General features: G+C 38.9%; 1 protein-coding gene across 1 annotated transcript in view; it reads right to left on the bottom strand.

The window, feature by feature from the left end:
• Window positions 1-16,715, bottom strand: part of SOS2 (SOS Ras/Rho guanine nucleotide exchange factor 2) — a 117,724-nt gene that overhangs the window by 18,438 nt on the left and 82,571 nt on the right. Inside the window, exons 15-18 of the mRNA XM_036749484.1 lie at window positions 10,030-10,149; window positions 9,748-9,910; window positions 7,929-8,046; window positions 5,936-6,108 (exon numbers count right to left, since the gene is read on the bottom strand). Of these exons, the coding sequence (XP_036605379.1) occupies window positions 5,936-6,108; window positions 7,929-8,046; window positions 9,748-9,910; window positions 10,030-10,149 (574 nt within the window). The remainder of the gene's footprint in view (window positions 1-5,935; window positions 6,109-7,928; window positions 8,047-9,747; window positions 9,911-10,029; window positions 10,150-16,715) is intronic.

Here is a 16,715-nt window from a genome sequence, read left to right as displayed (position 1 = left end):
GAGAGCAGTTATGCTGCTAATGGCCACCTTCGCGATGGCTAGAGCTGAACAGGCTGACTCAGCTGTACGGTGAGTCTGTGTTTGCGAAGGCCCCAGCAGGGGTCGGAGGGGTTTGGGGTGCCGGGGCTCCACGCTGTGACGCTGTGTATGGAATGTTTCACTGCTCTGAGAGGGCGGATCGATGCCTCGTGGGAGGCGGTTCCTTCTGTGTGGACAGTCTCGTCCACTCCGAGACACAGAACCACAGAGGCCTTCTGACGGTTACCATCTACATCGTTACTGACACGGGGAAATCCGGATTCGTCTGCAGGGATTGAGGTTCATGGCCACTAGGTTTACAATCTGGGGGTGGAGGGCACAAGAGCAAGCCTTGGGAAGAAGAAAAGTCACTTCTCAGATCCTGGAGCAAAGAAGATAAAGCTGGAGATTCTGCGGAGGGCATCTTGAGGTGGAAGGTGAAGGAACAGAGGGAGGTCACAGCAGACGGCCTCGTTGGTTCAAGGCCTGTGCTTCTGCCAAGAGGGGGCAGCCAGGTGGCACAGTGGACGGAGCACTGGGTTTGGAATCAGAAAGACTCATCTTCATGAGTTCAAATCCAGCCTCAGATGTTATTAGCGGTGTGATCCTGGGCAAGTCTTTAAACCCTGTTTGCCTCAGTTTCCTCATCTGTAAAATGAGCTGGAGAAGAAAATGGCAAGCCATTCCTGTAGCTTTGCCAGGAAAACCCCAAATGGAGTCAAGAAGGGTCAGATGTGACTGAAAAACAACTCAACAACAATCTGTGAAGAACTGATTCTGGTGATGCAGCAAGGTACATACTCCCTGACACCAGCAATGATAATCTTGCAAAAAAGAGAGCAGGTATTACTGAGATCTTGTGAAGTGAGCAGGAACTGTTACAGAGGGGGATCCCCTTTGTACATGTAAACGTTCTACAGTCAAAGACTGTATGTACTCGCTAAACCAGGCTCATTAAAAATCGAAGCAATATGGTACAGCAGAAAGAGAAGACCTGGGTTCAAACTGCACCTCTGACACTTACTACCTCTGTGACTCAGGTCAAGTCACTTAACCTACTCAGGCCTCAGTTTCCTCACTTGCAACATGACAGTGCTAAATAAGTTATCTCTAAGCTTCTCCTAGCTCTAGAACTATAATGTATGATGTTCCTGGTATGAGTGAATAGGAATATAGGTGTTCTGGTTAGGGGAAAGTTAACACATCTGCTCTATGTTACTACTTTTTAAAAAAAATTAGAATACAATAAAATCTACTTAACAAAACAATACATTTAAATTTTGATTCAGATAATTATGGATATCTTTTTTTTTATTTAGTTTTCAGCATTGATTTTCACAAGAGTTTGAATTACAAATTTTCTCCCCATTTCTACCCTCCCCGCCACTCCAAGATGGCACATATTCTGGTTGCTCTGTTCCCCAGTCAGCCCTCCCTTCTGTCACCCCACTCCCCTCCCATCCCCTTTTCCCTTCCTTTCTTGTAGGGCAAGATAAATTTCTGCGCCCCATTGCCTATGTATCTTATTTTCTAGTTGCATGCAAAAACTTTTTTTTTGTTTTTGAACATCGGTTTTTAAAGCTTTTGAGTTCCAAATTCTCTCCCCTCTTCCCTTCCCACCCACCCTCCCTAAGAAGTCAAGCAATTCAACATGGGCCACATGCGTATCATTATGTATATCCCTTCCACAATACTCATGTTGTGAAAGACTAACTATATTTTGCTCCTTCCTAACCTATCCCCCTTTATTGAATTTTCTCCCTTGACCCTGTCCCCTTTCGAAAGTGTTTGTTTTTGATTACCTCCACCCCCATCTGCCCTCCCTTCTATCATCCCCCCTTTTTTAAAATCTTCTTCCTCCTTCTTTCCTGTGGGGTAAGATACCCAATTGAATATGTATGCTGTTCCCTCCTCAAGTCAAATCTGATGAGAGCAAGATTCACTCATTCCCCCTCTCCTGCCTTCTCTTCTCTTCCTACAGAACTGCTTTTTCTTGCCACTTTTATGCGAGATAATTTACCCCATTCCATCTCTCCCTATCTCGCTCTCTCAATATATTCCTCTCTCATCCCTTAATTTGATTTTATTTCTTTAGATATCTTCCCTTCATCTTCAACTCACCCTGTGCCCATTCTCTCTCTCTCTCTCTCTCTCTCTCTCTATATATATATATATATATACACATATATATATACACATACATATATACATACATACACACTCACATATACATATATATACCTAAAGATATATATATATATGTGTATATATATATATATGCATGTATGTATGTATGTATGTATGTATGTATGCATATTCCCTTCAGCTACCCTAATACTGGGGTCTCATGAATCATACATGTAGGCAATTTCTTTTTCTTGTTCTTTTTCTTGATTACCTTTTCATGCTTCTCTTGATTTTTGTGTTTGAAAGTCAAATTTTCTATTCAGTTCTGGTCTTTTCACTGAAAAAGCTTGAAAGTCCTCTATTTTATTAAAAATCCATATTTTGCCTTGGAGCATGATACTCAGTTTTGCTGGGTAGGTGATTCTTGGTTTTAATCCTAGCTCCACTGACCTCCGGAATATCATATTCCAAGCCCTTCGATCTCTTAATGTAGAAGCTGCTAGATCTTGGATTATTCTGATTGTGTTTCCACAATACTCAAATTGTTTCTTTCTGGCAGCTTGCAGTATTTTCTCCTTGATCTGGGAGCTCTGGAATTTGACGACAATATTCCTAGGAGATTTCTTTTTGGGATCTATTTGAGGAGGCAATCAGCGGATGCTTTCAATTTCTATTTTGCCCTGTGGCTCTAGAATATCAGGGCAGTTCTCCTTGATAATTTCTTGAAAGATGGTATCTAGGCTCTTTTTTTGATCATGGCTTTCAGGTAGTCCAATAATTTTTAAATTATCTCTCCTGGATCTATTTTCCAGGTCGGTGGTTTTTCCAATGAGATCTTTCACAGTCTTCCATTTTTTCATTCCTTTGGTTCTGTGTGATAATATCTTGATTTCTCATCAAGTCACTAGCTTCCACTTGCTCCAACCTCATTTTTAAGGTAGTATTTTCTTCAGTGGTCTTTTGGACCTCCTTTTCCATTTTGCTAATTCTGCCTTTCAAGGCATTCTTCTCCTCATTGGCTTTTTGGAGCTCTTTTGCCATTTGACTTAGTCTATTTTCTTCAGTATATTTTTCAGTATTTTTGGGGGTCTCCTTTAGCAAGTCATTGACTTGTTTTTCATGGTTTTCTCGCATCCTTCTCATTTCTCTTCCCAGTTTTTCCTCTACTTTCTCTAACTTGCTTTTCCAAATCCTTTTTGAGCTCTTCCATGGCCTGAGACCAATTCAAGTTTTTCTTGGAGGCTTTTGGTGTAGGCTCTTTGACTTTGTTGACTTCTTCTGTCTGTATGTTTTGGTCTTCTTTGTCACTAAAGAAAGATTCCAGAGTCTGAGACTGAATCTGGGTGTGTTTTCACTGCCTGGCCATATTCCCAACCACCTAACTTGACCCTTGAGTTTTTCAGCAGGTTATGACTGCTTGTAGAGTTAAGAGAACTATGTTCCAAGCCTGGGGAGATGTGCCAGCTCTGCCACACCAGCACTCCTCCTTCCCCAAAACCCCCAACCCAGACTGGACTTAGATCTTCAGCAGGCTCTTCACTCCTGCTCTGATTCACCACTTACTTCCTCCCACCAGGTGGGCCTGGGGCCGGAAGCAACTGCAGCTGTACTTCTGTAGCTGCCCCACCTCCGCTGCCCCCGGGGCGGTGGCTGAACTGGGAACTCCTTTTTAAACTCTGTCCCCAGCAGATTTTCCCACTAACCTTCTCTGTTGTCTTTGGTGTTTGTGGGTTGAGAAGTCTGGTAACTGCTGCAGTTCACTGATTCAGGGCACTAGGGCACGCTCTGCCTGGCTCCTGGTCTTGTTGGTCTGCGCCACCCATGCTGGGCTCTGCTCTGCTCCCAGCTCCGTGTGGGATAGACCTCACCCAGAGACCATCCAGGCTATCCTGGGCTGGAGCCCTGCTTCCTTCTGCTATTTTGTGGGTTCTGCCGTTCTAGAATTGGTTCAGAGCCATTTTTTATAGGTTTTTGGAGGGGCTCGGTGGGGAGCTCACGCTAGTCCCTGCTTTCCAGCCGCCATCTAATTATGGATATCTTTAGGATAATTATCAAAGTCACTCATTATCACACTTTAGAGAAGTGCTAGTTAAAAGTTCAAGCTGACAGAATTCTAGATAAACCAGTTTTTACTGTGCGTGTATATATATATACATATTTCCTTCCCATAACACAAAATCTTACTCCTATTAAAAATAAGCAAATTAACAATTTTAATAATTCATTTACACAGTGCTTTAAGGTTTGCAAAATACTTTCATTGAAAGTTATGTAGGGCAAAAGTTATCTTTATTTTGTAGATGAAGAAATTGAGGCTTTGAGAAGTTTAATAGCTTGCTTTTGGTCGTACCAGATCATCTCACAGGTAGAGATGAACTCAGATCTCCTGACTCCAATTCCAACATTATTTCCATTACACCTCTCTACCTAAGTATATTTATATAACGTAAAGCATCCAAAATGGTTAGCATTATGAATATGGTCAAGAAGCATATAAAAAAAGATCAGTAAAAATATACTCCAAGAAGCATATTGTCTCTTCTTCCTTGATCTTTTTTTTTCTTAAAGCAGAATTCTAAATTACTTTCAAGAATGGTTGGACCAATTCACAGTTCTACCAATAGTGTCTTAATGCCTTCTGCCTATCTCCTTGAAGTCCCTCCAAGATGAAGCTATTTCATCTTTTGTCATCTTTATCAATTTTCTGGACATAAAGTTAAACTTTAAAATTGTTTTCACTTGCAATTTTCTCATTAGCAATTTGGGACAATCTTTCATACATCTTTTATAAAAGATTCCAATTCTTTTGAGAACTGTTTCTTCATATCTTTTGACCACTTATCCACTGGGGTAATATAAAAACTATAATACTGTTCAGAACTATAATGTGTGAATATGCAAAGGATCTCTGCTTTCATCAGAATAACAAACTTCCAGTATAGAAGCTCCCTACCCCAAAGCACGTCACTATTAGGAACTGATCAAGGCACATAAATTAAATGACTTGTTCATGGTCACTCTACTAAGCATTGTGAAGAGTTGAGATCTGAACTCACATCTTTTTTTTTTTACAATTATATTAAACATATTTCCACATTAGTCACACTGTAAAGAAGAATTAAAACCAAAGGGGAAAGCCAAGAGAAAGAAGAAAAAAAGACAGAAAATAGTATGCTTCCAATTGGCATTCAGACTCCATACTTCTTTCTCTGCATGTGGATAGCATTTTCTATCATGGGTCTTCTGGAATTGTCTTAGATTACTGCACTGCTGAGAAGAGCTAAGTCTATCAACGTCGGTCACCGCACAATGTTGCTGTGACTGTGTACAGTGCTCTCCTGGTTCTGCTCACTTCACTTAGCATTGGGAACCCACATCTTTCATACCCTAAATCCAGCTGTTTACTCCCCACACTACACCGGGCAAGTCGGCCTCCTCTTTCTAGACCTTTGTTTCCTCACCTGTAAAATGAGGTTAGATTACATGATCTCCCCAGGGTCTCTTCCCACTATAATACTAAGATTCTATAACCCTATGGACTGTTAAGTAACTCCTTAGACTCATGAAGACAGTCAATCTTTAGAGAACTTCCTGAAGCACTGAGAGATTAAATTATTTGTCCAGGGTCACACAGCTAGTATGTATCGGGGCAGGACTTGAACAAGGCTAGTTCTCTATCCACATGACCTCTCAAAATAATATTATGACAAAATAAATAATATTATAATTAGTTATAACATGTCAACATTTGAAATGTTCTCCTTAAAATTTAGTAAAGGAAAAATTTTACCCTTATTTCTGATTCTATCCGTAAACAATAAGGCTGATTCTGATACTGCTGAATCTCTCCAGTAATTTCAGCTACTTTCCTTCTTTTACTAAAGTTGATTAATTCTTTCCCTTGTTTTTTAAGGAAATCATTATTCCCTTCTTCAGTCTTCAGAATATTTGTTAAATATATTCCTATGAAAAAAAGAAAAATTTCATTATTCCATTCTCATTTTACCTTACATTCAAGATTATTAGGAGAGAAGGACAGGGCCTAGAACTAGATCTGTAATTTAACTGATATAGGGAATTCCTTGGTGAGAAATCTCCTTCTACCAGTGTTAAATTGGCATCCTCTCTGTGATTTATGGTCTTAGAGAGCTGCCCAGATTCCTAATAGGATAAGCGATTTGCCCACAGAAACACAGCCAGTATGTCAGAGGCAAGTCTTCTCAGTTGGCCCTGGCGGTTAGGTTGGCTCCCTACCCACTGTGCCATGCCCGTTTGCATTAAATGTTATTAATTACATATTTTTGCCTCAAAAGGGCACAGGTATTACAAGGTATATAATATGTAAGGGTAATCAAGGATTAACTATGGGACTCTGAAAGCAATGTTTTAAATGTATAGTGCTGACAATTTAACAGGTAAATCCTAATTTATTTAGTGGTGAATATGCCACTAAAAAAATTCTTATCATAAGAAAAGATTTTAAAAATAAAAATTTTACCTTTTTTTAACTTTATTTGAATAAAAAGACAAGAGCAAAAACGGAAGAACTTACAAATTCTACACTCTAAATGAAGAAACTTATTTTTTCTACTCCTGACCAACAGTTTTTTCATACAATCAAAGGATTTGTGACCGGAACAAATGTTAAAAATCATCTAGTCCAATCCACTAATTTTTACATATGACGAATCTGAGGTCCAGGGAAGTTAAGTGACTTGCCCAAGATAGAGGTGGAATCATTGCTAGGTCTGCTCCCTTCAAATCCAGTGTTCTTTCCAGTTGGTCATACTTCAAACTCATTCAATCCAACAAATTTTTATTAGGCACCTATTGTAGTAGGTGCTGGTTGAAAGACTGATTTGAGAGCTTAGAGTGGAGTAGGAAGGCATGAAGGGATACATTGGAGCCTGCTCAAATTGGGTTGGCTTAGAGATGATTTGTTAAATTTTCATAGTGCGATTTTATACCCTAGAAATCAGCAAACACCGCAAGTCAGGGACTGAGTTGTTTTCTGGACTGTCTAGACTTTAAAAAGTGATGGAAAAATGTTAATAAAGCAGACTAAACTTAAAAGTGTGTTGTGTGTACCTTTCCTCCCCTCCCCTCCGAGGATCAGTTATTAAACATTTACCAGCAAACCCCTGGGGATTCAGCACATACACTAATTACCACAACAACAACAAAGACTGCTTGAGAAGTACAAAGTCCCACGTGAAATTCAAGAGGGAAAACATCATTGCTGGTTAGTGGGAATCAGGCAAGCACGGCTGGGGAGATGGTCCCATTTGCGCTAGGCTCAGAGCTAAGAAAACATGGGTTATGGTACATCATTCAGTTCAGCTGGGGCTTGTCATTAACACTAAACCCTGGTCAGTTACCCAATACGTACCGCTCCTAAAGAACTGTCACTATAAATTATTTTGCTTGATGTTGTGTTTTCATGGAACTAATAAATTTACCAGATCACAATTTATTTGAACTTTTCTCTCAAAACCTATACAGTTCAGATATCAAAATAAATTATTCTTTGTTTCCATGCAGGTGCACAGTAGCAGTTTGTAACAACTCAAATATTAGTTTATGTAAATCATTTATTAATAGCACTGAAGAAAAACAGCTAACAGAGGAAACTGCAAGGCCATTCTAAATAGATTTTTTTCAAAGCCTAAAAACTCTGCCTACTAGACATATAATGTAGTATGTTAAAAGGAAAGAAAAAAATATACACACACTATGTGTGTGTGTGTGTATGGACAATATAAAATGATTATGTGGTAACTTACCAAAAAAAGGCACACAAGGTGGGTTGATTGATTTAAGTCTTGCTAGGTATTTTTTAAAGTGATCTTGGCTTAGTTCTACTGCTTCATCTAAAATCTTCCGTTTTCTTTCCTGTAATGCCTTAAAACAAGTATAAGTTCTGTTAAAGGTACAGGTTGCTATTCCCTTTTAATCTTGTAGCTATAAATGGATCATATTTGATTAAATTCATGCTAATACCATATACATATTTTTAAAACTATCAATGTACTCCTTTTATGAAAAGCCAATGACAATACCAAAAAGAGTTTTTCATTTATCAAAACAATTCCTCTAATACATTCTGAATGATCTGTAAGAATTTGATCTACACACAACTTTTCAGAAACACTACATAAAATAAGGAATACTTTTATTTGCTAATTAACACAAAGCCCAAAACCACACACACAAACATACACGCACACCCCTCTCTTTTTCCCAACATCTTTTATGTTAAATTAAAAGATGAAACCTAAAGATTGCATTGTTTTTGAAGTTTTGCCATCTTTCATATCTGATTTTGCGTCAGGTCATCCTGCTCCTAAGTGTGACATATATTTAACTTTTTTCTGAAACTAAAGTTTTTATAAACCTCTTGAGATAATTGAGCCAACCTAAAAGTCTCAAAAATCAATCAGCTCTAATCAGCAGATCAAGTACTTGTCCAAACCACCAGTGCAAATTTTTGGTTTTTTGAACCCATCCTTAAATAAATTTTTTAAAGCAAATTTAAAATTTAAAAAGGGTCCTGGACTGAAATCTTTTATAGTCGTTGTCATAGTTCAGAAAACAGCAATACAAATTTCCCTACATTATTCCTTCTTCAACCATGTTCTCAAGTACTCATCTTCTTTGATCATTCAAGATGGTCACATGTGGCACAGCAACAAAGCTCATTCACTTGTTACACCTTTATACTAAGGCATACTGGAAAAAAAATACATCCTCTATACTTCATAACACTAACCTTAAATGGTCTAGTATCAATTTTCTATTTTTATCTGCAGAAATATGTATCATACTAAAGAAACTTTCTAAAAATGTGATTGCATATTTTATATATGACACATGATACATTATGTAATATGCAACTGGACCCACAGGTATAGGAAACTTAGGTGTGGACACCCCGTAACAATTAAGGTTGGCACCTTTTCTATGACACATTTCGCACCTGGATTAACTACTTCAGACTTCTGTGACTCACATCTCCACCAAGTCTGGGAAGCTCATTATGGGGATAGCCTCAGCATCCTTTAATCTCATCAGCCTTGGAACTGCACTTTATCACTACACTCTAACTCTCTGACTGGAGGCTGGAGCCATGAACTCCAAAACCCCATTTAAGGAGAAACCTCACCTCCGGTATCTCCTCTCCACCAAGCCTGCTCCACCAGGCACCTTCTCTCCCTCTCTACTCCCATCTTTGGAGCTTCCTTTATCAGAACATAAGTTCCTTGGGGGCAGGTCCCTTCTTTCTTTTTTCTCATTTTTATCCCTAGCACTTAAACATGGGGCATAGGAGATGCTTAATAAATGTGTCTACAACACTCAGAGGTTAAATGATTTGCTCAGAGTCACACAGCTTCTACATATCAGGTGGGACTTGAATACAAATCATCTTGGCTTGAGTTTGACTTTCCATCAATGCTATGCTGCCTCCTTACAACATTTAATGCACGTGTATAATATGCATATATAAATATACATACACACACACACATATATAGATTTAGATCTTTCTATATAAACATTGTTTCTTCCTCCAAAGGAAGGAAATATTTATGGCCTAAAACTTACTTCAAATGTGTGATCCAATCTGTACACAGGCACTGAATTCACTGCACTGACTATCTCTAATACACCATTGAAATTGTTCAAATCTTGAAAAACTTGCAGAATTTCTATAATCCTACTTAATACTGCCACTCGTTCTTCAAAGTTTTCTGCTTCTACTATGCACCTGGTCAAAAAAAGATACAAAGAAATACTGCTTAGAAAATGTGCATGAGTTTAAAGAATTTTTTTAAAGTATTTAACTTCAATTTTGACACTAGCACTATATACCACATGTGTACTTACTTTTCAAACCAGAGAGTAAGATTTGTAGTATGCCGAATCATCTTCAACAAATTTGGGGAATTTATTTCCTTATCTTCTTTAGTCCACACACTTCCCACAAGTTCAGAAGGCTGCACTGCCCTGTTGAGCCAAAAGTCAATGAGAAGGAAGAAAAGATTAAGTTACTATTTATAATAAGTAGAAGTCGGGATAGTCAGTATTAGTAAATTATGAACTGTGCACTAAACAAAATAACACACACACACACACACACACACAGCACAACTATTATTATTGAGCCCTCAGGCCTTTTGGTTACACAGAAATTATTCTCAGTAACCACATCTAGAACAGACAGAAGGAAGGTTCACAGGTTTTCTTTGGAGAGGCAAATGAAGAAGTTGGTGGAGCAGATTACACTTCACATGCACAAAGGCAACAAGAACAAGAATTTCTGTAGATATTTGGTTCTCATCAAGTCATGGTCAGTTCTACCTTAACGATATATCATTCAACCCACTTTTCTCAACTTACACAGCTTCTACCCTAGTTTATACCTTCACCATCTCTTGTATGGACTATTGTAATAGACTTCCCGCTTTCAATCTCTCACTGATGCATTGTTCTATAGCTATCAAAATGATATTCCTAAAGCACAGACTGGACCCTACCCATATCCTACTAAGATCTTTAATGATTCCCTGTCACCTCTAAGATAAAATAGAACATTTTCAGTCTAACCCTTAAAGCCCTCCATAATATGTCTCCTGGTCACCTTTCTGGTCTGTTTGATGAGTTTCCTCCCCCACCCCAGTGAAATATACCATCCATCCTTGTTAGCAATTGTCCTACATCTCTACATTTTCTGGCTAAACTGTCTCTGCTTCCTTTCCCCACTCTCCTCTTACCTCTCTGAATTCCAGCTTCTGACCTTATCATTCGATCAGTCCCCTCCTAATCAATCTCCATTTCAATCCACACTCTCTCCTCTCCCCTCATGTCCCTCCACACCCCAGCCCTAAACCAACTCCTGCCTTCCCACAGACATTCCCTCAAACACGCTGCCCTCCCAACTCCTCTGCTCACTTGTTCTACTTGACCTATCCCTCCACCCCATCTTTTTGTTGTTGTTCAATCACTGTTCAGTCATGTCCAACTCTCGTGATCCTTTTGGGGTTTTCTTGACAAAGATACTGGAGTGGTTTGGAATTTCCTTCTCCAGTTCTTATAGATGAAGAAACTGAGGTCAACAGGGTGGAGTGACTTGCCCACAGTCACACCGCTAGTAAGTGTCTGAGGCTAGATCTGAACTCAGGAAAATGAGTCTTCCTGACTCCAGGACCAGCACTCAATCCATTGCCCCCACCCCACCACAGAGATGGTCACATTGTTGATCCTGCCATCAAACACAAATGCTCCACTTTCATGTTCAGGAACTCTGAAATTCTCTTATTTAATCACAATCTGTCATTCTACCTCTCCCTCTGCCTTGCAACCCCAGACACTGTTCTTCATATTTTTTGTGACCTCCAATTTTTTGACCACTTGGCTCTCTAACAGGTCATCACCCTTGCACTCTCCTCTCCCCATCCTGACCCCTTGGTAAATCAGTTCAGCTACACTGTACTCTCCTCTCAAATTCCTTGTTGCCTTATGCTATCACCAATCTTTCCTCCTGCCAAGCCTCAATCTTGGATTTTATTCTCATCACCTACTGCTTTGCCCTTACTTGTGTGCTACCGAACTAGAGAAAATGACAAAACCATGCTATTTGGAGTGCACTACAAGTTTATGTTACAAGTTATAATCAGAACTAGACCCTCACTGCAGCAAGGCCATCCTTTTATACTTCTCTGACTCATTATACCATTCAGCACAGTGTCTTTTCCAAGCCTTTTCATCCCTCCTTAAACCCCAATTGTCTTCCCTTCCCCTCAACTTCTTAGCTTCCCTTCCCCTCACCTTGACTCATATCTCAATGAAAAAACTGAGGCCATTCACTGAGAGCTCCCTCTTGTTCCCTCCTCCTCATCTCACATTACTTAGATGGCTTCTGCCACTATCTCCTCCTTCACTCCTATCTCACTTGAAGAGGTAGCCCTTCTCCTTCTCTATATGCACAATTGACTCCATTCCATCCCATCTTCTCTAGTAGATTGTCCCCTTTATCATCTGCACTCTCACTTTTCTTCAATCTCTCCCTATCTACCAGCTGCTCCCCTACTATCTAAAAATATACCTATTGTCCCTAATAGTAATATAACTTTTACTTGAACCATCCATCCCTGTTAACTTTTGTCTCACATCTCTTCTACATTTTCTGGCTAAACTCCTTGAGAGTTTGCAATTGGTGCCTCCACTTCCTTTCCTCACTCTCTTTTTATTTCTCTGTATTCTAATTCCTGACATTATTCAATCAAAACTGCTTTCTACGATGTTAGGAATGACCTCTTAATTGCCAAATCCAATGGCCTTTTCTCAAACCTCATTCTCTATGACCTCTCTGTAGCTTTTGACACTGTCAATAACTTTCTTCTCCTAGATAGTCTCTTCTCTCTAGATTGTTGTGACACTACTTTTTTTTGGTTCTCTTCCTCCATGCCTGACCACTCAAGGTTCTCTCCTGGGACCGCTTCTCTTTTTCCTGTATAGTATTTTACCTGGCATTTCATCAGTTAACATGGTTTCAATTATCATCTCTATGAAGATGACTCTTAGATCTACTTCTCCAGCCCTGTTGTCTCTTTAACTTCTAGTCGCATATCTCCAATTGCCTCTCAGACATCTCAACTTGAATTCTAGTAGACATCTTAAACTCAACATGTCAAGAACTGAAATCATTATCTCTTCCCCAAAAATCTTCCCTTTCTTAATTTCCCTGTTACTGTCGAAGATACAACCATCCTCCTAGTCACCCAGAACCACACCTAGGCATCATCTTCAAATCCTCACACTTTCTCATTGGCCTTCATACCCAATCTCTTGCTAAGTCCTGCCAATTTTACCTTCATAACAGCTCTTCTATATTACCCTCCTCTCTAGTCTGACTGTGCCATAACCCTGGCACAGGCCCTCATCATTTTTTGCTTGGACTATTTTAAGAATCTGTTGGTCTTCCTGCCTCAAGTCTCTCCCCACTCCAATCAACTTTCCTCAGCTGTCAAATTAATCTTCCTAGAGTTCAAGTCTAACTACGTCACTTCTTCTATCCAATAAACTCCAGAGGCTGGGTATCACCTTTGAGATCAACTATAAAATCCTCTGTGTGGCATTCAAAACCCTTCATCACCAGGCTTCATAATCTCGATCCAGTGACACTTGCCTCCTTGCTATTCCTCACATGAGACATTCCATTTCCTGACTCCATGCATTTCTATTTAAGGTCCCTTAAGACTGAATTTTTTTTCCTCCTCACATCTGTGTCCTGGCTTCCCTGGATTCCTTCAAGTCCTACCTAAAGTCCCACCTTCTATGAAGAGCATTTCCCAATCCTCTTTAATATTACTGCCTTACCTCTACTGATTATGTTCAATTTTTCCTTGTTTGTACATAGCTGTTTTCATGTAATATCCCTCATTATACTGTGAGATCCTTGAGAACAAGGAGTTTTTTGCCTTTCTTTAAATTCCCAGAACTTGGTATATAATATATGCTTAATAGTATATAATAGACTGAGAGTCACCTTGGCTTATTAGCAATTTCTCATTACAAGACATTCCAAATTTTATCTCCATGACTTTGCACAGGTTCCCCCAACCACCACCTTGCCACATCTAGAATGTATTGCTTTTTTACCACCATTTTAAAGAATCCATAGCTTACGTCAAAGCACTTCCTCCAACATGAAGCTAGTTTATTCCCACCCTTGCCCCATCCCCATATAGGGAACTGCTGGTGAGGAAAATTCCTCTACTAAATGAAGACTTCACTTTTAATACATTATAAAATCCATTTTAAAAATGATATTTTTACACTTTCTCCTTGCTACCTCTCCATAAGCTAGCCAATTAATGTCCAAATCCTACCTTCTCCATAAAGATTTCCTTGACTACTCCAATATGATCTTACTTTCTCCTATGGCATTTATATTAAACAAGTTTCACTTAATTACATAATTCATTGTATTGTTTACTGTCTGCATTAATCATGTTTTCACGAGACTAAAAAACTACCAACTCTTCATCTTGGCATTTGAGGATCTCCACAATCTGGCACCATCATGCCTTTCCAATTCAATAAAAAAAATTTTAACATCTGCTAGTACACACAAGATACAAAGACAAAAATGAAGCCACCTTGCCTTCAATTATCTTATGTCCTGCTTAGCTGATGCAATGTGTACATACAAAAATATAATACCAGGTAAACTATGAGAGTGAGCCAGCTGGGAAACCAGGGAAGATATAGTACCTGAAGTGAGTCTTGAAGGAAGACAAGGATTCTGAGACGTAGAGAAGGAAGAGTATACTTTGGGAATGGGGGGTTGCCTGGGTGAATGAATAGCTGGAGAAGATAGAGTATCAAATTCCAGTTTGACTGGAACACAGAGCTCATGAAGCAGAGCATGAGATTAAGTCTGGAAAGGTAGTTAAGAGTCAGAATTCAGAGGGCCATAAAGGCCAGGCTAAGGAGTTTGTATTTAATCTAAGTGATGGGAAATCATTGAAAGTTTTTGAGCGGGAGAATGCCAGATCTGTGTCTTGGGAAGAACGTTTTAGCAATTTTGTAGAAGATGGAACGGAGAATGGAGAGACTAGAAACAGGGGCACTAATTAGCAAGGTGTCAGGGTAGAGATGACAATCAGCACAATTAGAATATAATGCCTATTTCGCTCTTGTTTTTGTATCCCTAGTGCTTAGCACAATGTCGGCACACAATACACTCTTAATAAAGGCTTACTGATTTATCAATATGGCTGTGTGTGTGTGTGTGTGTGTGTGTGTGTGTGTGTGTAAAGAGGTTAAGATTCCAAAGCACTGAATACCAGACTTCAGACATTCTATCTTGTTCTGCTATAAAATTTTAATTCACTTTTTTCTCACCTATAAAGAGAAAATTATAGCAATTCATCTTTTTAATAAAAATAAAAAAGCAGTAGTAACAACATTTTCATAGCACTAACAAAAAAAGTGAAAAACAGTTTGGCACAGCAGATAGTTAGCCTTGTTCAAGCCCGACCTCTGACACATACTGACTCTGTGACCCTGGGGAGGGAGGGAAGGAGAGGGGAAATCAGGGAGACCTCACTCAAATGAACCTGAAGCAAGCCAGGGATCTGAAAAGTGTCACAGTAAGGGAGTGTCAGCTCCAGTAACCAAGCGTCTGAAACTAGAACCCAGCTTTGGCCTGGCAGAGCAGAAATGGAGACAGAACAAGCATTGAGAGGTTACTAAAGGGAGACAGGATACAGCCATGCATTTCTGGAGCTACAGTAGGTGACAGAATCAATTCAGTCCATGGACAACAACTCCAAGATCGAATTAGGAATGAACTAGGAACTTGGAAAGAAAAAAAAAAAGGCCATTCTAAAGAGATTTTTTCCAAAGCCTAAAAACTTAATGCAATATGTTGAAAGGAAAGAAAAAATAGATAAATATATATACATGGACAGTATTATAAAATGAGACCAAAATGGTAATCAACAGCTTAGAAAAGATGATGGAATACCCTACTCAAATAGTGTACTTCATGGAAAATTAGAATGGAGCAAACAGAACTTTCTCGAGAGTGAGAAATATCAGAATAAAGTGAAAAGATTGAAAAAATAGAAGATAATGTTTTTTTTTTAATTTTACATCTTTTTTTTTGACGGGGGAAGGCAGGGCAATTGTGTCAAGTGTCCGAGGCCACATTTGAACTCAGATCCTCCTGACTCCAAGGCTGAGCCACCTAGCTGCCCCAAAGATAATGTTAAAAATGTTAAACCAGAAGAAAATATAAGATATATAATTTTGCCCAACTATATGCCAACAAAACCAACTATTTTGATAAAATCAATAAATATTTCCAAATATTCTGCTCACAGGTTTGGCTAGGTTTGAAAGGGTGGTTTTTTTTTGGGGGGGGGGTGGAGTTGGAGTATGGTAACAGTAGAAGAAAGGGTGACCTCACATGAGTAGCTCTCTAACACTCATGCCTTGCAGTACATGGGAGGAAGAGTTTAAAGTTATCTTTTTACTTACTAAAGCTTTTTTTCTCTCTCATCACCTCAAACATTGTGAAAATAAAAGGAGCTTGATACACATGATTACTGAAATGAATAAAACTGAACTGCTACTTCACTGAAGGACACTAAGTATCAGCTTTGTTTTCTCTCTAGGTCATGGAATCTGGTAATATGATTTCATTTTAATAAAAATCTACGGTGACAATATAATTCTGAAAGTTCTACAAGTCTGTAAGTCTGAAAGTCTACAAGTCCTATGAAATTTTACTTGTAGTAGTCAAATTCTATACTTTAAAGATTCAGAGCCCAGCTTAGAAGCTACATGACCATGGGGTCAAATCATCCCTCTGAGCCTCAGTTTCCAAGTCTTTAAACTAGAGACAATACTTAATCTGCCTTTAAAGGTTTTTTTAAAGAAAGTACTCCATTATCCTTAAAGTGAGATATAAATGTGAGTTACCACTATAAGTATAAATAGCTTATATTATGATTTGTAGAACAGATAAAATACTAATGTGCCTACAGATCCTTGAAAACTGA

The sequence above is a fragment of the Trichosurus vulpecula genome, chromosome 3 (assembly GCF_011100635.1).
Source record: "Trichosurus vulpecula isolate mTriVul1 chromosome 3, mTriVul1.pri, whole genome shotgun sequence".
NCBI lineage: Eukaryota > Metazoa > Chordata > Mammalia > Diprotodontia > Phalangeridae > Trichosurus > Trichosurus vulpecula.
This window is presented reverse-complemented; position numbering and strand designations above follow the sequence as displayed.